This window comes from Pelophylax lessonae, assembly GCF_965119305.1.
Source record: "Pelophylax lessonae genome assembly, chromosome: 8".
NCBI lineage: Eukaryota > Metazoa > Chordata > Amphibia > Anura > Ranidae > Pelophylax > Pelophylax lessonae.
In genome coordinates, this window is record NC_138775.1 from 286,390,532 (window position 1) to 286,414,275 (window position 23,744).

General features: G+C 43.4%; 1 protein-coding gene across 11 annotated transcripts in view; it reads left to right on the forward strand.

Moving 5' to 3' along the window:
• The window catches only part of DAB1 (DAB adaptor protein 1), a 1,145,503-nt gene extending 1,124,555 nt beyond the window's left edge, over positions 1-20,948 (forward strand). For 10 of the 11 annotated variants that reach the window (XM_082264809.1, XM_082264811.1, XM_082264813.1 and 7 more), the window contains 3 exons: positions 6,883-7,010; positions 17,814-17,909; positions 19,934-20,948. In XM_082264809.1, the coding sequence (XP_082120935.1) occupies positions 6,883-7,010; positions 17,814-17,894 (209 nt within the window). In that variant the 3' untranslated portion in view covers positions 17,895-17,909; positions 19,934-20,948. The remainder of the gene's footprint in view (positions 1-6,882; positions 7,011-17,813; positions 17,910-19,933) is intronic. The other variant, XM_082264815.1, reaches the window with a different exon arrangement.
• Positions 20,949-23,744: the final 2,796 nt, after the last annotated feature.

The window sequence follows — 23,744 nt, forward strand, 5'->3', positions numbered from 1 at the left end:
GGCTGATGTAAACAAGCCGCCTGTCATTCTCCCCTGTGTAGGAATGGTGATCAGACGGTTCTTCCATGTAGGACCGTTGATCACTGTTCCTACAGCTCAAGCCACAGCCAATCACAGTTAGAATCACGCCCCTAGGGACACACATAACCCCTCCCTCTCAAAAAAAGTTAACCCCTTCACTGCCAGTGTCATTTTACAGTAACAGTGCATATGTATAGCACTGATTACTGTAGAAATGTCACTGGTAACCCCAAAAGTGTCAAAAATGTCAGTCAAGGGTCCGATCTGTCCGCCGCAATGTCGCAGTCCCGCAAAAAAAATCGCAGATCTCCGCCAATACGCGTTAAAAAAAAACAACAAAAATGACAAAAATCTTTCCCTTTGTTAGTAAACGCAATAACTTTTGCGCAAACCAATCAAAATACGCTTTTTGCGATTTTTTTTTTACCAAACATATGGTAAAAAAAAAATTGGCCCAAAATGTTAAAAAATTTTGATTTTTACTTTTTTTGGGGGGGAATTTCATATAAAAAAATGTGAAAAATATTGTTATTTTTGCAAAATTTACGCTGTTTTTTTGTTTATAGCGCAAAAAGTAAAAATCGCAAATACCACCAAAAGAAAGCTCTGTTTGTGGGAAAAAAAGGACGTCAAATTCATTTAGGTACAGCGTCGCACGTCCGCACAATTGCCCATTAAAGTCACGCAGTGCTGAATCGCAAAATAGGCCCTGGTCAGGAAGGGGGTAAAATCTTCCGGGGCTTAAGTGGTTAACCACTTGCCAATCGCACCCCCATTAGGCATCAGAGAAGCCAAACGAAGGGGCTGGCACCCGCGATCGCTCCCCAAGGAGAGAGAACGATGGTCTGCTTTTACATTAGTAAGCAGATTGTTACATATTTACATTGTTAGTGAATTTGAAAAAAGACACCATTCCATCCAGTTCAACCTATGATGTGTGTGAGTTTTTGCTGTTAACCGTACATTGCACACCCCTCTATGTTGTGGTATTTAACCACTTAAGCCCCGGAGGATTTGGCTGCTCAAAGACCAGGCCCTTTTTTACGATTCGGCACTGTGTGACTTTAACAGACAATTGCGCGGTCGTGCGGCGCTGTACCCAAATGAAATTGACGTCCTTTTTTCCCCACAAACAGAGCTTTCTTTTGGTGGCATTTGATCAACTGTGCAATTTTTATTTTTTGTGCTATAAAAAATAAAAATAAAAAGAGCGACAATTTTGAAAAAATAACAATATTTTTAAAATTTATGTATATGAAATTCTCAAAAAAAAAAATGTAAAAATCTAATTTTTTTAACATTTTAGGCCAATTTGTTTTCTACTACATATTTTTGGTAAAAAAAAAAAAAAAATCGCAATAAGTGTATTTTGATTGGTTTGCGCAAAAGTTATTGCGTTTAATAACTACGGGAAAGATTTATGTCATTTTTATTGTTTTTTTTTTTAACTAGCAATGGCGGCGATCTGCGATTTTTTTTTTTTTGCGGGACTGTGACATTGCGGCGGACAGATCGGACCCTTGGCTGACATTTTTGGGGGTACCAGTGACATTACTACAGTAATCAGTGCTAAAAATATGCACTGTTACTGTAATAATGACACTGGCAGGGAAGGGGTTAACTTTATTGGTGATCAGTGGGTTAAGTGTGTCCCTAGGGGCGTGATTCTAACTGTGGGGGGGGCGTGGCTTGTGATGTAACCACAGAGACATACGATCCTACATAGCAGGATCGTATGATCTCTGCACTTACATCAGGGAGAATGACAGGCGGCTTTGTTTGCATCAGCCGTCTGCCTTTCTCCCTCTCCTGCGGGAGATTGCGAGTGGCCGGCGGACATCAGAGGCGCCGGTCAAATGCGCGGGGATCCCTGAGAACAGGCGGGGGCAGGAGCGCGCCTCCGGCGGCGCGCACTCGCCCCCTACAGGCTCCTGGGCGAGCGACATAGTACTATGTCGGTTTGCCCAGGAGCGGCTGACTGCCGCAGTAAATAGTCGTGCGGCGGTCAGCAAGTGGTTAAGGTGCCCATCTAATAGTTTTTTTTGAAACTATTGATGCTCCATGCTGATACCACTGCTTGTAGAAGAGAGTTCCACATCTTTACTGCTCTAGCAGTAAAGAACCCTTTACACGGTTTAAGGTTAAACCGCTTCTCTTCTAGTTTTAGTGAGAAAAGTTTGCTCCTTATGCTAGGGTCACCAGTACAGTATTTGTACATTGATATCATATCCCCCCTCAATCGTCTCTTCTCCAGAGAGAATAAGTTCAGTGCTTGTAGTCTTTCCTCATAGCTGATGTCCTCCATTCCCCTAATTATTTTTGTTGCCCTTCTCTGGACTCTTTCCAGTTCCAGCACATCCTTCCTGAGGACCGGTGCCCAGAACTGGACAGCATACTCCAGATGTGGCCGGACCAGAGTCTTGTTGATTTGTCCTCTCTAAAATGATCACAGAGCGCCTGTGTTCCCCCTATTTAGGATCACAGATCTCTCTGTTGATTCCACAAGTTCCTCCCCCATACAGTTAGAAAACACCCCCTAGGCTCACACTTAAGCCTTTGATCGCCCCTGTGTTCACCCCTTCCCTGCCAGTGTCATTATTACAGTAACAGTGCATATTATTTAGCACTGATTACTGTAGTAATGTCACTGGTCCCCCCCAAAAGTGTCAAAAATGTCAGTTAGGGGTCTGTGCCTCGCAATCCCGCTAAAAATCGCTGATTACCGCCATTACTAGTAAAAACAAAAAAAAATAAAAAGTCCAAAAATCTATCTGGTAGTTTATAAACGCTAAAACTTTTATGCAAACCAATCAATATACACTTTTTGGGATTTTTTTTTTTACCAGAAGAGCAGAATACAAATTGGCCTAAACTGATAAAAAAAAATGTGACCTTTTAAATTTTTTTATTGGGAATGTTTTATAGAAGAAAGTAAAAAATATTGTTTTTTTTTTTTCTTTTTTTTCAAAATTGTCGCTCTTTTTTTGTTTATAGCTCAAAATCTAAAAAAACGCACGGGTGATCAAATACCAGCATAAGAAAGCTCTATTTGTGGGAAAAAAAAAGACATAAATTTTATTCGGGTACAGCACCACACGACCGCGCAATTGTTAGTTAAAGTACTGCAGCGCCGAATGAAAAAAGTGGCCTGGTCATTAAGGGGGTAAAACCTTCCGGAGCTGAAGTGGATAATTAAATAAAAAAAGATCAAGCTTTAAAAGAAGTTTCTAGAGTTCTAATGTAGTGGGAAAAGTTCATAAAAGTCATTATTAATAATCCAAACCCAAAAATTCTAAGGCCAGGTAAATCCTTTTATGAGTAGGAACTCCTGTTTAACAGCTGCTACTGCTGCCTCAGGTGTCAGGGTGTGACATGGAATATTATATATATATATATATATATATATATATATATATATATATATATATATATATATATATATATATATATGTGTATATATATATATATATGTGTATATATATATATGTATATGTATATATATATATATATATATATATACACAGTGCATCTGGAAAGTATTCACAGCGCTTCACTTTTTCCACATTTTATTATGTTATTATGTTACAGCCTTATTCCAAAATGGATTAAATTCATTATTTTCCTCAAAATTCTACAAACAATACCTTATAATGACAACATGAAAGAAGTTTGTTTGAAATCTTTTTTAAATTTATTAAAAATAAACAACAAAAAACCCCATGTACAGAAGTATCATAGCCTTTGCTCATTACTTTGGTGAAGCTCCTTTGGCACCAATTACAGCCTCAAGTATTTTTGAGTATGATGCTACAAGCTTGGCACACCTATATTTGGGCAGTTTCTCCCATTCTTCTTTGCAGGACCTCTCAATCTCCATCAGGTTGGATGGGGAGCGTCTGTGTACAGCCATTTTCAGATCTCTCCGGAGATGTTCAAGTCTGGGCTCTGGCTGGGCCACTCAAGGACATTCAGTTGTCCCATAGCCACTCCTTTGTTATCTTGGCTGTGTGCTTAGGGTCGTTGTCCTGTGGAAAATTAACCTTCACCCCAGTCTGAGGTCCAGAGCGCTCTAGAGCAGGTTTTCTTCAAGGATGTCTCTGTACATTTCTACATTCATCTTTCCCTCGATCCTGACCAGTCTCCCAGTTCCTGTTACTGAAAACCATCCCCACAGCATGATGCTGCCACCACCATGCTTCACTGTAGGGGTGGTATTGGCCAGGTGATGAGCAGTGCCTGGTTTCCTCCAGACATGACACTTTCCATTCAGCCAAATAGTTTAAACCTTGTTTCATCAGACCAGAGAATTGTGTTTCTCATGGCCTGAGAGTCCTTTAGGTGCCTTTTAGCAAACTCCAGGTGGGCTGTCATGTGCATTTTGGAGGAGGAGTGAGACATTTTTCTGTACCCTTCCCCAGATCTGTGCCTTGGTACAATCCTGTCTCAGAGCACTACAGACAATTCTTTGAACTTCATGGCTTGGTTTGTGCTCTGACATGCACTGTTAACTGTGGGACCATCTTTCAGGCTCTCATTATGGGGTCTTGTTTGTAGAATTTTGTTTAAACCATTTTGGAATTTAATCAATTTTGGAAAAAAGCTGTAAAATAAAAAATGTGGAAAAAGTTAAGCGCTGTGAATTCTTTCCAAATGCACTGTAAATACAGTATATATATATATAATTTTATTTTTTTATTACAGAATGTTATAGTATGTCATAGCATATATATTTATTTATTTACATAAATGTATTTATTTTTATATTGGTATGGCAGATTGTTATAGTATGTGTTAGCATTCATTTTCCTAAAATATACATATAAATATACATACATACATATATATATATATATATATATATATATATAGATAGATAGATATAGATATATATCTATCTATTTATTTATTTATTTTTAAATTTATGAGGGACAAAGAAATGTCTTATGCCAGGTATTTTCAAGAATTTGAATTTGTATTCTTGTGTCCATTTACCCTGCTACCAATCTGTCCAGTGAGATGAGAGCCAGCATGGTGCTGGAACAAATGGCTCAGGCAAGAAAAACCAGGGGGGGGGGGGTCTGGTTGGGCACTGCAGCAAAGAAGGTTATTCACCTTAATGCATAAAATGCATTAAGGTGAAAAACCCTGGGACTTTACAATCCCTTTAATGCTGCTGGCTTCTGCTAAGTGCTGCTTCCCTTATGGTCTTCATAGAAAAGAGTTAATAGTGGACAGTGCAATCTGGAGCCAGTCTGTTTGTTTGGAGATGGGGAGGGGGTGCAGAGAGAGAGAAAGAGGGAGGATCAGGAAGGGGGAGGAGGATGGAGGAGCAGGAAGGGAGAAGCAAGGAGGTTTGAGAAACAAGGAGGAGGAAGAAGCAAGAAGGGGGTAGGAGGAAGAGGGAGAGCAGAAAAGGGGAGGAGTAAGAGCGAGGAGCAGGAAGGGGGAGGAGTAAGAGGAAGGAGCAGGACGGGTCGAGGAGGAGAGAGGAGCAAGAAGCGGTAAGGAGGAGAGAGAGAGGAGCAGGAAGGGGGGAGGAGGAAGAGGGAGGAGCAAAAAGGGGGAAGGAGGAGAGAGGAGCAAGAAGGGGTTAGGAGGAAGAGAGAGGAGCAAGAAGGGGGGAGGAGAAAGAGGGAGGAGCAGAAAGGGTGGAGGAGGAAGAGGGAGGAGCAGGAAGAATGGAGGAGGAGAGAGAAGCAAGAAGGGGTGAGGAGGAAGAGAGAGGAGCAGGAAGGGGGAGGAGGAAGAGGGAAGAGTAGAAAGGGGGAGGATGAAGAGGGAGGAAGTGGGAGGAGCAGGAAGGGGGGAGGAGGATGAGGGAGGAGCAGGAAGGGGGGAGGAGGAAGAGGGAGGAGCACGAGGGTTGGAACGGAAGAGGAGGACGAGAGAGGAGCAGGTAGGGGGGGGGGGGAGGAGAGAGAACCAAGAAGGGGTGAGGAGGAAGAGGGGATCAGGAAGGGGGAGGAGAAGGAGGGGGGAAAGTGAGGAGCAGGAACAGGGAAGGAGGAAGAGGGAGTTGCAGGAAGGGTGGAGGAGAAGAGAGGAGCAAGAAGGGATGAGGAGAAAGGGGGAGGAGAAGGGAAGAGAAGAAAGGGGAGGGAGGAACAAGAAGGGGAGAAGGGGAGGACAGCGTAGCAGGAAGGGAGGAAGAAGAGGGAGGAACAGGAATGAAGAAGGAGCAGCAGGGGGAGGAGGAAGAGGGAGAAGCAGGAAGGGGGAGGGAGGAGCAGGAAAGGGGGAGGGAGGAGCAAGAATGGAGGAGGAGGAAGAGGGAGGAACAAGAAAAGGGAAAAAAGAGGAGGGAGGAGCAGAAGGGGGGGGGGTGGAAGAGGGAGGAGCAGAAAAGGATGAGGAGGGGGAGGAAGAAGAAGAAGAGGCAGGAAGGGGGAGGAGGGAGGAGCAGAAAGGGGGAAGGAGCAGGAAGTGAGGAGGAAGGCGGAGGAGATTGGCAGTGCCCTGCCATCCTAGGCTTTGGGGCTGTGTGTTTCTGTTGATGCACACAGTGTAGGGAGACACAACTCTTGTTCCTGCATAGAAAGGTGGCTCCACAGGATGCTGCAAGAGAATCGAGCCGCCCTGAAGCAGAATACCAGGGACAGAGGTCATGGCACCAGCTTAAACTGGAACATGGGCAAGGATTAAAAGATAAAGAAGCAGCATTTCCAGTAAGGGATTAAAGCAGTTGCTGAAAGTACTCCAAATAACTGAGAGTTTAGTATGACTTTAGGGCTGAGTACAGAACAATGTTCTATGGTTTAGATACACTTTAAGCACAAGTACTTCCTTTAGCACTACTGCCTATTTTCATGTCTTTGGTACATCGCTGTGTCTTTCAACGTTTTCAATGTCATCCCTTGCCAGCGCCCACGCCAGCTCCAAGGCAGAGCTCACCATCAAAGTCTTCAGTGTCTCACACCAGCGATCCCAACCCAGATGACATCTTTGAAGAAGGCTTTGAAAGTCCCAGCAAAAGTGTCGAACAAGATGCAGTAAGTAGCTGGAAGATATTCAAACAACAATCTCCCCCTAGACAATTCCAAACCACTAACACAAATTCTTTAAAAAGAGAGAGAGACTGATGGATGTGGTGGCGGGTGGCTGAGAGCTACGAGCCTGTTTGATGTCTTGGATATGGCAGTTACTGTGACATTGTATTGTGTTGAAGGGGGGACGGAATATATATCATGGCGGGGAAGGACTTTATACAAAAAAAGATGAATGGAATACATTCAAAAACATAAGGCTAAATACCTCCCGAAGCTTGTAGAACCACAAGCAGATCTTGGAATATGTTTTCTAGGCAGGGTTGACATCTTGTGAATATACCATTGCAAATGAATTAAAGAGAAACTTAATACGGCTTCAGGATGCGATATATCAGAGATTTTACTTTATTCATTATTATAATATCTGCTAATTCTGTAAAGCTTTATAGAGTACAAAGATTGGTGGCCCCTGAGCCAAAGAACCTTCCAATCAAGGGTTCCTACCACTGTTGTTTTTAATATAAATCCGCTATAAGTTCTGCATGTACGATAGTCACCAGCATTAGTATCAGGTCTCCACCCTTTCTACGCTTCACCATTCACTAAAGGCAGCCTGCGATGACCATGCAATTTATGATTGGCCAAGCCTAAATGGGGGCAGAGACACAACACTAGTGTTGAGGTCTTATCCAAAGGCAAGCTATGCCCATGCGCAGAGGCGGGACAAGAGGTGGGCAGGAGGGGCGGCTTCCCTGGGCACTCTGGTATCATGTGAGGTGGGGGGGGGGGTAAAACACAGAGTTTAGGGAGAGGAGATTTGTGTTGCGAAGGGAAATTTGGGGGGAAGAGTTGTTCTGGGAGGGCAAATGTAGGAGTGGTGATTTGGGGGATTTGTGTTGGAAGGTGGGAAAGGGATTTGTGCTAGAAGGAGAGATTTGGGGGGGTTTGAGCAATATAATAGAGGGGAATTTTTTTTTGGGGGGGATTTGTGCTAGTAGGGATGATTAGAGTGTATTTCTGCTAGGAATGGAGTGGGAGTTGTGCTAGGATGGGGGATTGGGGAGGGGAAATTTGTGCAGAAAGAGGGGGGATTTGGAATGGGGGGAGGATTTGTGCTTGGAGGGGAAATTTGAGGGGTAGAGGATTAGTGCTAGGAGGGGGATTTTTTTTCTAATGCTCATACATCTTGGGGGGGGCACAATTTGGCGTGTTTGCCCTGGGCTCTAGATGACCTTGTCCCGGCACTGCCCATGTGGACCCTCTAGCTACACTGTAATAGAAACCCAATGAGAGGTGATAGGCTTACTCAGGAAGTGTAGGCTGACAACCAGCTCATGGCAGAGCAGGGCACCGCGGGACAGGTGTATCTGGAAAGTAAACGCCAGCACTCCTCCTTGGGCTTGCAAGTCTTCCTTATTAAACACCAGGGTAAAAGTCACAGATGCATCAATGCTGACGCATTTCAGCCAGGAATGATCAGGTTGTTACGAGTAAGGCCACTGGCCTCCCCTATAACTGGCATTTGCAGCAAGGCAACACATGTCAAACAAAACCAAAGAATATTCTCAGGTCAACTTACCCACCAGCCTGCAACCAATGAAATTATTCTGTCTAGCAGTATGCGTTAAAAACGGGGGTTAAGTTTGCACACATTTGCAAATACATGTGTAAGCTGCAGAGCCATTTCAAGGCACCCCAGTATTATCTGCAGTCCTAACTCTATTTGAGAACCTCCACAGCGGAAGCACGTGCTTTATAATGGATAGATAGACAGCAGGTGAGCTTGGAGGGAGCTCACCCCTACTTAAAGGCACAGGGGTGCACTGGACACCCAGAATATAGCACAATAGCAGCAAAGGTGTCTAGTGTGTTCCCTTGCCAGTATTCCGACAGTACAAACAAATTGCCACTGCCCCCCCCCCCCCACCTATAACTGGCCTTTGCAGCAAGGAGCACATAGAAGGTTGACGCTTGTCAAACACAACCAAAGAAAGTTCCCAGCTCAGCTTACCGACCAACCTGCAAGCAACCAAATTATCCTGTCTAACAGAGGTTTAGTTTGCACACATTTGAAAATACATGAGTAAGCTGCAGAGCCACTTTACCGCACCCCATTATTATCTGCAGTCCTGAGTTATGAGTAAGACCATGCGTAAGGACGAGTGCCCGTGTTTACTTTCCAGTTGGACATATTTGGTAGCTCTTACTGCACCACCACCTATTGCATGCAGCCATCGAGTCCGGCCAGGACGAGCACTGTGAGTTTTCTTCAGAACAAGATAGGCCTGGGAGCTGGATCTGTGGAGTAGGAACCACGCTGGAGCACACTGGAAGATGAAGGTCCTGGACCTCCTGAAAGTAAAACAATGGTCCCACATGACAGAGGTTGACATCGGATCCCTCGGGGCACAGAGTCTAAGAGCTGGCTGGTATTCACCAGAGACCCCCTCATGGAGGTTTGAGCTTTGTTGCATGCTGACTAAGGATGATCGAACTTTTGAAAAGTTCGGTTCGGCCAGAACATCCGAACTTCCCGAAAGTTCGGCCCGGATTTCAGAACCCCATTGAAATCAATGGGACCCGAACTTCGGTAATCAAAAAACACAATTTTTAAGCCCTAAAACCCAATAAATGCCCCTAAAAAGTGCCTAGGGTTCTGGGTAATGCCCCATTAACTATTAATCACACAAAAAAAAGTTCTTAAAAATTGTCATTTTTGATAAAAAAGCCAATTATTGAAAAAAAGAGATTTTTTGATTTTGGATTTAGTATCTGGGGGGTCTAAAAAGTGTACATGTGAAGTTTCAGCTCTGTAGCATGTCCAGAACCATGAAAAAAAAAAAGATAATTTTTCAGTAGAACAGGGATGTGGGACCCTCCTTTTACACCTATATGATCTTTTTTCTGGTTCTGGACATGCTACAGAGCTGAAACTTCACAGGTACACTTTTTAGACCCCCCCAGACACAAAATCACACGAAAAAAAGTTCTTAAAAATTGTCATTTTTGATAAAAAAAAGCCAATTATTGAAAAATTAAAAAAAAAAAAAAAAGAGATTTTTTTGATTTTTACTTTGGATTTAGTATCTGGGGGGGTCTAAAAAGTGTACATGTGAAGTTTCAGCTCTGTAGCATGTCCAGAACCAGAAAAAAAAAAGATTGTTTGTATTAGAAAACTTTCAGCACAGGAGGTTGGCTTCGCTGCTGTAACACCTTGCCGGTTTAATAGCAGGCATGTTTTTGGGTTCTTTGCAGTCAGGGAAAACATCTGAACTTGTGTATAGTGGTACTGTGCACAAGTTATGATGTTTTGCCTGCCTCCAAAAACCCCCAAAAAATGCCAGCAAAAACACACCTGGGCATTTTTTTTTTGACGCTAGCGTTTTTTTGGCATTTTTTGGGGTTCTTTTGAGGCAGGCAAAACATCAGAACATGTGTATAGTGGTGTATATACACACATACATATATTTATATACACACCTAGACATATATAGGTGTGATAGTAGCAGAAATATATGCTTGCGCTAATGAAATCATTTACAGTAATATATTTCTGCTACTATCACACCTATATATGGCTTTTTTTTTTTTTAATTTTGTCAATAATTGGCTTTTTTATCAAAAATGACAATTTTTAAGAACTTTTTTTTGTGTGATTTTGTGTCTGGGGGGTCTAAAAGGTGTACCTGTGAAGTTTCAGCTCTGTAGCATGTCCAGAACCAGAAAAAAAAAAAAAGGATTGTATGTATTAGAAAACTTTCAGCTCAGGGGGTGGGCTTCTCTCCTCGGTTTTCGCACCTTGCCGGTTTCAAAGCAGGCATTTTTTTGGGTTCTTTGCAGTCAGGAAAAACATCTGAACTTGTGTATAGTGGTACTGTGCACAAGTTCAGATGTTTTGCCTGCCTCCAAAAACCCCCAAAAAATGCCAGCAAAAACACACCTGGGCATTTTTTTTTGGCATTTTTTTGGGTTCTTTTGAGGCAGGCAAAACATCTGAACTTGTGTATAGTGGTATATATACACACATAATTATATGTATATAGACACCTAGCCATATATAGGTGTGATAGTAGCAGAAATATATTACAGTAAATGATTTCATTAGCGCAAGCATATATTTCTGCTACTATCACACCTAGATATGTCTAGGGGTATATATACAGACATATATGTGTATATATACCCCCTATACACATGTTCAGATGTCATGTCTGACATCAAACATGTCCTCAAAAAAGCACTGGCAGTGGCAGCCCCTGCAGCATAAAAAATGCTTGGCTGGTGAGAAGCCATATTCCAGTTCAGAAGCAATTCAGAGAAATGATCATTTCTCTATAGCGGTCACCCTGATATGGAAGGGTTTGGTCACCCTGCCATAGCAGTCACTGCCAGTTAACCCTACACTACACTACGGTCCCCTTACACTTAACACTTTCCCTACAGAAACTAATTTTTTGAAGCTAACTTAGTGTAAAGGAGCACTCTAACTACACTAGATATCCCTTTCCTCACACTAATAAATGCTAAATGACACTTTTAGAGTAAAATTAACAGAACTGCTTCCACTCTCTTCCATGTCCAGTATAACAATGCTAGGAATATGGCGGGGGCGATCTTATATACTGGGGGGCGTATTCACTAATGATTGGTCTAGGGACCCCCTAGTCACTCCAATCACATTCCTAGCATTCTCCTGCCCCCTCAATTGGCTTTTGCTAATGGTTCTGGTCCAATCACAGGCTTTTAAAGCCCATTTCCTGAAGCATTGCATTTTGGTCGGTTCTGGTTGCCGAATTCCGAACTTTTTGGGCAAAAAGTTCTAAATTCGGCCGAACCTCGAACACCCAATGTTCGGGCCGAACCGATGGTGGACCCGAACCGTTCGATCATCCCTAATGCTGACCCCAGATTGAGTCTCCTGGGTTCACCCTGCTCTATGTACCATAAACCATGAGTTGGAGGTCACTGGGAGCAGTCTGGAGGAGAAGAATGGACATGAATAATCTGGAACAAGCGGACAGCAGATATGGACAACCAGCAACAAGTCAGAAGTGGGTACACAGGAATCAATGGAGCAGTGCCATCTTAAGAGCCTTATAGGCCCTTGGGCAATGCAGTGCACTGGGGCCCCCTGCCTACACAATCACCCACGAGAATAAAAATGGCAGGGCGGAGAGGAGTCCGGAGGAGGTGAGTGAGGACAAGCATTCATCATGGCAAGAGAGCACAACTACCTGGAGTATATACCTTACTATATACATATTACAGGGACCAATATATACTACAAGAGAGTACAACTACCTGGAGTATATACCTTACTATATACATATTACAGGGACCAGTATATACTACAAGAGAGTACAACTAACTACCTGGAGGATATACTACAAGAGTCTCTTGTAGTATATTGTGTTCCCTGTTATATGTATATAGTAAGGTATATCTTCCAGGTAGTTGTACTCTCTTGTAGTATATATTGGTCCCTGTAATATGTATATAGTAAGGTATATCCTCCAGGTAGTAGTTGTACTCTCTTGTAGTATATAGTGTTCCCTGTAATATGTATATAGACTACATACACATTGCAGGGAACAACACTATATACTACAAGAGAGTACAACTACTACCTGGAGGATATATACCTTACTATATACATATTACAGGGACCAATATATTGTAAGGTATATCCTCCAGGTAGTTGTCTCTTGTGTGGATGGAGAGAGAGAGTGAAAAAAAAAATCAAGCAGCCTGGCAGCTGGGCTGGCTGCCTTACCTTTCACAACTGCTGCACATGAAGGGAGAAGTTGGGTGGAGGCGGAGCCAGTCTTCTAGGCGCGTAGAGGAGGACGAGCCGACGAGGAGCTGTGCATCATGGGTCTGCTCTGCTCTCAGAACGTGACGTCACTGGTTGCTAGATGCCAATCGGCCTGGCCTTAGCAACCAGTGGACTCGAGCCACCGCGGCCAACAACGGGGGGGGGGGGGGGGGCGGCGGGGCACGGCGGACAACGGGGGGGCCCTAGACCACCAGGTAAACTAAGTAGTCTGGAGGATTCTGGCATGTTGACAGTTATTTCCACCATGTGTGTGGGCTGTGGGGCCCCTTGGCAAGTGGGGCCCCCGGGCAACCGCCGGGCATGGCCATTGGAAAAGACGGCCCTGCAATGGAGGACGGGGGCTCGCAAAAGCACTGCTCAATCAGTGAGTTTAAATAACCTGGAAAGAAGAGCTAAACAGAAGCCAGTCTAATTGAGTTTGTTGGTCACAGTGACCGGCAGTGTTAATTTAGTTGACTAAAATATTTTTTTCAACTAAATTAACACTATTTTAGTCGACTAAAATACGACTAAAACAATTCAGATGACTAAAATATGGCTAAAACTAAAATGGCTTTTTAGTCAAAAGACTATGACTAAAACTAAATTGAAAATTGACATCAAAATGAACACTTCTCTGCTGGCCATTGCTAAATTGGCAACACAATTCCATCCAGAGCATGTAATAATCGCACAATAAAGTTTAAACATGTATATTAAAAAAGAATAGCGCACACATGCAAAAGAAATGACTATCAAATATGAAGACAATCCATAAATAAAAATGGGGATTTGGTCCCACCATATGGCCATATAGTGCTCAAGCCCACTACTGCGTCAAAGTACCCCATTGTCAGTGGGTCCTACACTATCCATAAAAAAGGGGTGAATCCAGCCTCTCTAACCCTTGGAGACAACACTCCTTGCTGGGAGAGATGTGCTAATGCACTACAAGGGACTCCTCCTATATCTACTTGATAGTGGACACTGGTAGAGTACAGGTGTGTGTGGGGGGTGGGGTGCTCAACCTCAGAAGTCTGGTCAGACCTAATACATAATAAACAAGCAAAAAATCGGGGGAGCAAACCCTGAACATGTATATCTAAAGCCGGTGCAGCTATGAACCAAGCAACATGTATATTAAAAAAAAGAATAGCGCACACATGCAAAAGAAATATGAAGACAATCCATAAATAAAAATGGGGGTTTGGTCCCACCATATGGCCATATCGTGCTCAAGCCCACCACTGCGTCAAAGTACCCCATTGTCAGTGGGTCCTACACTATCCATGTGTGCGCTATTCTTTTTTAATATACATGTTGCTTGGTTCATAGCTGCACTGGCTTTCAGGGTTTGCTCCCCCAATTTTTTGCTTGTTTATTATGTATTAGGTCTGACCAGACTTCTGAGGTTGAGCACCCCGTCCCCCACACACACCTGTACTCTATTGGTGTCCACTATCAAGTAGATATAGGAGGAGTCCCTTGTAGTGCAGTTGCACATCTCTCCCAGCAAGGAGTGTTGTCTCCAAGGGTTAGAGAGGCTGGATTCACCCCTTTTTTATGGATAGTGTAGGACCCACTGATAATGGGGTACTTTGACGTAGTGGTGGGCTTGAGCACGATATGGCCATATGGTGGAACTAAATCCCCATTTTTATTTATGGATTGTCTCCATATTTGAAAGTTTAAACATGTATTGCACCACCGCATAAGCATAAGTAAGAGGTATCTACTAAGCTGCTGGAAGAGAAAAAAAATAAAGAAAAAGGCTTTTCTTATATTTTTTTTCTCAATTTTAATGTTGGTAATCTATTCAGGTAATATGTGCAATGACAGCACAGCCAATAGAGTTTTTTTTTTGTATTTTAAAGTTGCACTTCTGTTTGTCAAAAAGCAATATTTTTGTTGTGTTTATGAAACGTGTTTTTTTTTTTTATAAAGTCGTTATATATCACAATGGCTAAATCTGTGTCTGTAGTGCGTGTTCAAACCTTATTACCACAAATATTAGCATATTATTATTTTTTTTACTCCAGGAGTAAATTTGTATAATTAGTTTGAAAATTCTAGAGAAATGTTTAAATAACGCATTATAATTTACCTAAACCCATTTGATTTGTAGTCGACTAAAATGTATGAGATTTTAGTCGACTAAAATGCACTGGAGATTTTAGTCGACTAAAATGCACTGGAGATTTTAGTCGACTAAAATATGACTAAAACTTAAACAATGCAGGTGACTAAAATAAGACTAAAACTAAAATAGCATTTTAGTCAAAAGAGTAAAATTTGACTAAAATTTAAATGGCATTTTAATCAAAACACTATGACTAAAACGAATTCGAAAATTGCTGCCAAAATTTACACTGGTGACAGGGAGAGGCCATAGCTGCAATGTTCTGATTGACTGTGGCGTGACAGCACTGGAGGAGATAGAGCTACCGCTCCGAATGAATACGGGAAGAACACTCAGGGTAAAAACATGTCCATGTGCTCTAGAAACAGATACAGCACCAAACCAAGGAAGATAAGTCGTGCTGAGAGGTCTATCATACATGCAGCACTGAGAGCGGTTGTAGGACAGATCTGCAGAAGAAGCCGTAGTATTTGGGGACGCTACAAGAACTCTTCCTCCATTAGAATTGTGCAATTTGTTTCAGTCCGAATGTAAATTCATATAAATGTGTGGTTACAAATGTATGTGCCGGCTGCCTTGTCCTTAACTGCGCCCTGAGCCCACCCAGTTGTGTTACCCAGCGGGTCCTGAGACCTGTTTCCCGATTGGCCGAAAGTAGAGGCCATGCTATTGGCCGAGGAGGAGGGAGGAGACGCAAGGGAAGCCGCCGGCGGGGGAAGCCGCCGCTGCCTGCCCCCCATGTCAGGGTGAGTGAGCCGGTGACGGGGGGGGTGGTATGGTGTGCTACCTAGTGTGGTCCGGGGGGGGGTATGGTGTGGTCCGTATGCCGCCCTGCCCCCCTGGCCCATGGAGCACCAGCCGCCACTGGGTTAGAGTAGTGATGAAAAGTCAGAGAGAGGAATCAATGGGAGCTGTGGAGACCCAGGAGATCGACACTCCCGGAAGTGTCGGTTTTCCAGAGGATTTCGAGGGACCACTTCTCTTCAAGGGTGCGAGCAGCATGAGAGGTACTGTACAATAAGTATTCAGCCTCTACTTTACAGGACAACAAAACTGGAGACCACCCTCAATAGTTGTCAGAAAAAAAGGGGGGGAAAATGGACTATCTCACCAGCCAAGGACTACTTGAAAAAATAACTTAAAATATTTATTTATTTTTTGATCCATTATCTAGAATTTTTTTTCACAGGTGTCATCATGAGCATGGAGTCGGGATCCACCAGGTGCCTGGACCGACACCTGGCTCAGCCTCTCAGAGAGCCGTTGAGAGCCTGAGCTGGCCGCTCCTGACACCCCCCACAGCCCAGCACTCCAATGAGCGAGGAGAAGGCAGAGTAGAGAGAGGTGACTAACAGCCAGCAGCTCTCTGCTCAGGGAGCTGTCAGAACCGAGCGATCGGCGGTGTTCAATCGCTTGGTTCTCAGTGCAGAGGCGCTGGGGGGGGGGGGCAGATGCAGCATGGCACCGATCCACCTAAGTAAAGGTGAATAAACATGGGGGAAAAAAGGAAACCCCATACTTCTCTTCTTATCCTCTTGATGCAACTTTTGTCCTTTACATGTTTCGCGGACAGTTCTGCTTCTTCAGGAGGAATATTTTCAGAATAACCATTTGCCAGGGGGATATCCTGCACTTGATTTGCTTTAGGACCCTCATTCCAGTCATTGGGCCTCCCTCACATTGGGATTATTTACATCTTTTAAATAACCATCGGAATTATGTGGCGCCAATAATTGATGTGTGACCTTCCTCTTTTTTTTACAAGGGCCTTTGGTACTTGTAAACCCTGGTAGTTTCTATATTATCCCACTAGGGTTAAGTTTTTCTGTTGGTGCTCCTGTTTCTGCACCTGCTTTCTGCCCCTCCCAGTGCCCACCATGGGGGAATCATGGTGGCGTTCTCACTCTGGCCTTTACCAGATGCTGGTCCTCGTTGATGTTATTCTATATATATATATATATATATATATATATATATATATATATATATATATATATATTCCTCCTGAAAAAGCAGAACTGTCTGCAAAAACATGTAGAGGTCAATAGTTGCCTCACAAGGATTATTGTATACCAAACCCCGGGTTTGAATACCATGTAGGGTGTCCCATTATCAAGCATCATTTATTTTTTTATGTTAAAATTAGGGATCGACCGATTATCAGCAAAGCCAATATATCGAGGGCCAATCTGCACTTTCACCGATATATCGGAATCGGCCCCTGAGGTTACCGATATTGCCGATATTTCGGGAAAGTGCTGCACCGAAGTGATGCCTGCAGCTAGAGGCATCGCCCCGGTATCGGCGTCCATAGCTGACGGTCGGCTGTCTTGTAATGACAACCGATGCGGCTGAGAAGCCGCTCGACTGTCATTACAAGGAGCGGGAGGGAACACCCTTCCGCGGGTTGCCTGGGTATCCCATCCCCCAGGGAGAACCGGGCAACCAGCCTGCACGGCCGCCGAAGACCTGTTCAAAGCCAAATTCGGCTCTGATCGGGTCTCCATTTAAAACCCGGGTCTTCAATTTTATATTACTGTTACATTAGGATGATGGTACCCTCCCCTTTACTCATTTAATTAAATGTAATAGAGGCTCTCACTACTTATATCTACTTTACAGGGATGTCTTTTGCTGAGTTTTAATGAATGACAGGGTCTCTTTTAATCCTGCAACAGTTTGTTTTGTTTTTGAAAGTGAAATCTTGATATAAAATGTTGGGATGTCTATGGGTGGGGGGGGGGGGGGCGTCTTGCTAACTCTGTCTAACTTTAATTTCCTTTCTACTAAACTGTGAGCTTTTTCTAGTCTTTGGGGAAAAAATGTCAGTTATTGTGTTCTTGTGTTCTAGCCTGATGCTCCTCAGGCGTCTTCCTGCACTGACCAGGGCGAGTCCAGTGGTGATACAATAAGCCCCGAGGTCGGTAGCTAGATAGCACAGACTGGGGTAGGTACCTGTCCTTTTTCTCTCTGTTCTTGCTGTTGTGTTCCATTTGCATGATTTTCTCTTCCCTCTTTCCATCCCTTTGCTAGCCGAGTGTGCTGTTATTGGTTCTGTTGTGTATTGTGACCCCTTGTGATGTATTTTTACATGTGGCCAGGCTATCTTCATGTTTTAATTTAAAAAAATATGTTGCCTGATGGATCGACTTGGGTACAATCAGCCTACCCATAGAATCGTGGCTGGTCACTGCTGAAGTGGCCGAGATTTGAACCATCTATGGCCCGCTTAAGAACCATGTTTTCTAAAAAAAACACCCACCTTTCACTATAACCACCAATCACTGCGTCACTTTGGGACACCCACATAAATCTGTCCCTGGTATGAAAGGGCAACTTGGTTGTAGTTGTGCCCCTAGGACAAAGACAGCTCTCTTATGGTTGATCCCTTAGTTCCGGGGTCTCCAAACTTTATGAACAAAGAGCCAGTTTACTGTCCTTCAGACTATAGGGGGACCGGACTGTAGTCATTGAGAGTAGAAATTGTCCTAGTGCATCTTTGGTATTAGTGAGAGGAATAGCGCCCATAATTGGTGTCAGTGGGAGGGATAGTGTCCCATCATTGGTGTCAGTGGAGGGATAGTGTCCATAATTGGTGTCAGTGGGAGGAATAGCGCCCATAATTGGTGTCAGTGGGAGGGATAGTGTCCCATCATTGGTATCAGTGGGAGGAATGGTGTCCCATCATTGGTATCAGTGGGAGGAATAGTACCCCATCATTGGTGTCAGTGGGAGGAATAGTGTCCCATCATTGGTATCAGTGGGAGGAATAGTACCCCATCATTGGTGTCCGTGGGAGGAATAGTGCCTCATCATTGGTGTCAGTGGGAGGAATAGTGCCCCATAATTGGTATCAGTGGGAGGAATAGTGCCCCATCATTGGTATCAGTGGGAAAAATAGTGTCCCAGCATTGGTGTCAGTGGAGAGATAGTGTCCCATCGTTGGTGTCAGTGGGAGGAATAGTGCCCCATCATTGGTATCAGTGGGAGGAATGGTGTCCCATCAATGGTATCAGTAGGAGAAATAGTGTCCCAACATTGGTATCAGTGGGAGGGATAGTGTCCCATCATCGGTGTCAGTGGGAGAAATAGTGCCCCATCATTGGTGTCAGTGGGAGAAATAGTGCCCCATCATTGGTGTCATTAGGAGGGATAGTATCCCATCATTGGTGTCAGTGGGAGGAATAGTGTCCCATCATTGGTATCAGTGGGAGGATAGTGTCCCATTATTGGTGTCAGTGGGAGGAATACTGTCCCATCATTGATATCAGTGGGAGGAAATGTGTCCCATCATTGGTGTCAGTAGGAGAAATAGTGTCCCAGCATTGGTATCAGTGGGAGGGATAGTGTCCCATCATTAATATCAGTAGGATGAAAAGTTTGTTCCCCATTGTTAGTATTAGTGGGAGAAATAGTGACCCATCATTGGTGTCAGTGGAAGGACTAGTGTCCCATCATTGGTATCAGTAGGAGAAAAAGTTCCCCATTGTTGGTATTAGTGGAGGAATAGGGACCCATCATTGGTGTCAGTGGAAGGACTAGTGTCCCATCATTGGTATCAGTAGGAGGAAAAGTTCCCCATTGTTGGTATTAGTGGGAGAAATCGTGGACCCATCATTGGTGTCAGTAGAAGGACTACTGTCCCATCATTGGTATCAGTAGGAGGAAAAGTTCCCCATTGTTGGTATTAGTGGAGGAATAGTGGCCCATCATTGACCTCAATGGGATTAATAGTGCCCCATCCTTGTGTGTGTCAATGGGAAAAATAGTGCCCCGTTGTTGTTGTCAGTAGCAGGAAATACGCCCCAATGTTGGTGTCAGTGAGAGGAAAAGAGCCCCAAGGGCCAGATAGCAGAGGGCTGCATCCAACCCCCAGGACCGCAGTTTGGAGACCACTGCCTTCATTAACATTAACTCTATCCCCCAGTTTTCATCAAACCCATTCAATAATATTTTGTGTGTTGTCCACAGATCTCATCAGAAGACCCTATCTATGCTCAGATACGAAGACCTAAGTAACAGAGCCAACGAGCTTGCAGTGCTCCAAGACTAGATTGAACAACCAGCTGGCTAGCGGCACTCAATGGAGGCATTATATCAAAAAACACCTCAATGGGTTTTAGCGGCGCACCGAATGAGATTGATCCACCGGCGATGGCAGCACAAAGGAAGACAAAACACAAACACAAGCTCTCTAACATAATTAACCAGAAAGCTTTGCAATGGAAATTAATTTTAAACGTGACTATTTTTCATCTCGCTTTATTTTATTTTTATTTTGAAAGACTGTGGTTTTACTATTTTCCAAATATTTTCACTTTTCCTTTTTCTAAAAAAAAAAAAAAAAAAAGACTTTTCTCATTTTATCTTTTTATAATTCGAAAGTTTATGTAGCAGATACATCACCCCGGTGGAATTTGGGACTTAAGTTTACAGTTAGTTTTTTTTCCTTTGTCAGTGTTTTCATAGTGGAGTTTGAGATCACCAAGTCGTCATTGAAAAGCTGTTTTATTTGCTTCACAACTTCTGGCAGTTGCAATTTTTTATTTTTTTTGGAAGGGTGTGGGTGGGACCACATTTTCTGAAACCTGGGTAATATAGAGTATCAATTGATATCATTTTTTATATTATTGCCTCTGACATTGAGCAAACAAAAGGAAAGGAACCATGGACATTCAAGGTCTATTTGGTGGTAGACCATGCCACTTTATTGGATAACAGACGATACATTATACAGATTGTTATTTACAAAGAAACTTTCTAAATAAAATAAAAACAAAAAAATGGGAGGTATTTTTCCTCCTCACATATCTTGCTGCTGTATGGCTATGCAGTCAAGTATTACCTACTACGTGTGCCATTTTTGAAAAGACTTGTAATTTGCCCATCTCTGGAATATTTCCAAATTGAAATTTGGATAAAATTAAGACTTTGTTCTGGGACTATTGAGGCATGAATTTTTGTTATATAAAAATCTGTGATTAAATGACTTTTCTCTTGTCTCTTTTGTACATTACAGGGCGAAAAAGTGTTTTTTTTTTTCTTTTTCTATTAAATAACATGACGTTAAATCCTTCAACCAGGAAAGGCTTTAAATAATTAACATAAAAATGACAGGTTTTGTAAATACGGGTTTTACAACATTTTTTAACATTGTTATTTCACTGTAGAAGAGAGAGAATTTATGTGGTTGAAAGGCTTCATTAACGAGATTCATATATCAATTTTTTTTTTTTTTTAGGTACAGAATAATTAGCTTGTCAGATACCAATAAATGACTGGGGATTCTAAAAGCTTGTTTTTTTTTCTTTGTAACAATGTATTTAGGCTAGTCCAACTCCCTTTTTGTCCCGGTAAATATTGTCAAATGGACACAAATTTCAGGGATAATTCTCCAACAACTGTTGAGTTATATGCCGCTGCCTACAGGAGGTTTGGACACTTGCAAACAGAAGAAAAGTTGGGGACCAGCCTCCGTGTAGTTTTACCTCAAATCATCATGTCTCAGGTCAGGGCCGGTGCTAGACTATTTTACGCCCTAGGCAAGACCAGCTACTTGCGCCCCCCCCCCCCCAAAAAAAAATAAAATAAAAAGGGAAGGGGTTAAAAACTCCTCTATGTCATACCCAGTGACCCTCTATGTTATGCTGTCATACCCAGTGACCCCCATATTCCTCCATGTCACACCTGGGGACCCTAATGTCCCTCTATGCCACACCAAGGGACCCCGATGATCCTCCATGTCACACCAGGGACACCCGATGTTCCTCCATGTCATACCCAGAGACCCTGATGTTTTTCCATGTCACACCTGGGGACCTCAATCCCCCATGGCACACCCAGGGACCCCAATTCCTCATGGCACACCTGGTGACCCTGAAATCCTGTTACACCCGGTGACCCCTATTCTCCATGGCACACCTGGTGACCCTGATTCCCTTTCACACCAGAGAACCGCCATGTCACACCCAGGGACCCTAATCCCCTGTTCTGGGGACACTCACTGGGCAGTATGAAGAGAGTGGCCTACACTCTGCCCTCCTTCACTGTGATCCTGCTGATTCCTTCTCCTAGGATGCTCCTCTTTTGGACCACAGTGCTCACCACAGCTCCAACCGGCTCCTGGTGAAGGGAGAAGCAGCAGTCAGAGAACTCCGCACGTCCCTAATCCCCAACCTCCTCAGACCATTCCGGTGCCTCGCCGTTTCTGCTCCAGTAAAGGTGCCGCCCTACAGTGCCAAGCTCCAGCTCAGGTTCAGCTCTCCTCCGCTCCCTGCGTAATACCGACCCAGGGAAATGAACCAGCTCAGTGCAGAGAGTCACTTCCTGCCCAGGGTTTACACCACTCAGCTCCAGCCAAAGAGGATCATCATGCAGGCAGCACTCCTGTGGGCTCCCTTCCTGCCTCTTGCCCCCCCCCCCCAACAGTGGTGGAAAGCCTGGCATCTTCCTCTGTCCATTCTTCCCCCACTGCCGCCCCCTCCCCTCAGCTCACAAGGATCATTCATGATGGACAGAAAGTGCCAACTCATGGCTGCGCCCCTAGGTTGCAATGCGCCCTAGGCGGCTGCCTAGTTTGCCTAGTGGAAGCACCGGCCCTGTCTCAGGTATCAATAGATGGGTAGTTGGCGCCGCCTGTGGTAAGTGTGATAAAGTGCAAATATCGTCCAATGTGTGTGGATATGGATATCAGTGCATATATCCAAGGAATTAATATAATAAAAAATGGCATAAAATATAAATAATATTAAAAGATCAACATGTAAACATCAGGAATAATAAAAACAAATACAATCATGTTAAAAAAATGTATAAAATCAATATAAAATCAATAGTACGTGACAAGTGACCATTAGTGATAATAAAAATTGCCAAGTGCAAAAGAGTGACTATCCAAGTAGCGAATGTAAGGTGACTAGTGACTAGATAATATTGTATAAGAGAACAAAAAAAAATATATAAATATATAAATATATTAGGAGGTATAAAGTATAAGTGAATTGAAGTATAAAAGGAATATATAATGTTTGGCTAAAAAACCAGTAACTTGGTGGCCAGTACCAATAGAATTAGTATATTCACTGGTGAAGATAGTGAAATAAAGTGTGATAAGTGCAAATAGTGCAGAAAAATGGTGCAAAAAAAGCAAAAAATATTTTGGTAACTGGCTGAAGTGATAAAAATAGCCAAATAAATAGCAATAGGAAATAGTCCCAGAAAATTAGTCCAAATCCAGAGAGAATTGGTAAGTAGATGAAATTTCAAGGTGACCCCGTGGTGGGTAACTGGTGAGGTAAGGGGAAATCCCACTAGTAAGTAGCCTACTAACCAGATATACCCACCCCACACAGGGGTATAGAGCGGGTATTAGGGTATAGATGAAGCTCCTTTTCCTGGCTCCTAACTTCCTTCCAGGTGGGGGGGGGGGGGGTGTTTGAGGTCTTCCCTGGGGGTCCCGGGTGTCACCAAAGGAGGTATAGGGTATGTAAATCCACTCCAATAAGAACCGTATTAAGTATGGTATCCGTAGGGAAAATATAGGTAGCTCGTCCGTGGGATCCTTTACAGGAATAGTCTCAATTTCAGGTCACTGGAGGGTGCAGGTTGCTCCAAGGAATGAGTAGCCTAAAGGAAAAAAGTGAGCTCCAAAATCTGGGTGGTCCAACTACCCATCTATTGATTTCTGTGTTTACACAATCCTAGGATTGTAGTTCAGGGTAGGCTGCAGCCTGATTTCCTTTTTATCATCCGCTAAGATATCCACAGCGCGGAACTTATTTCC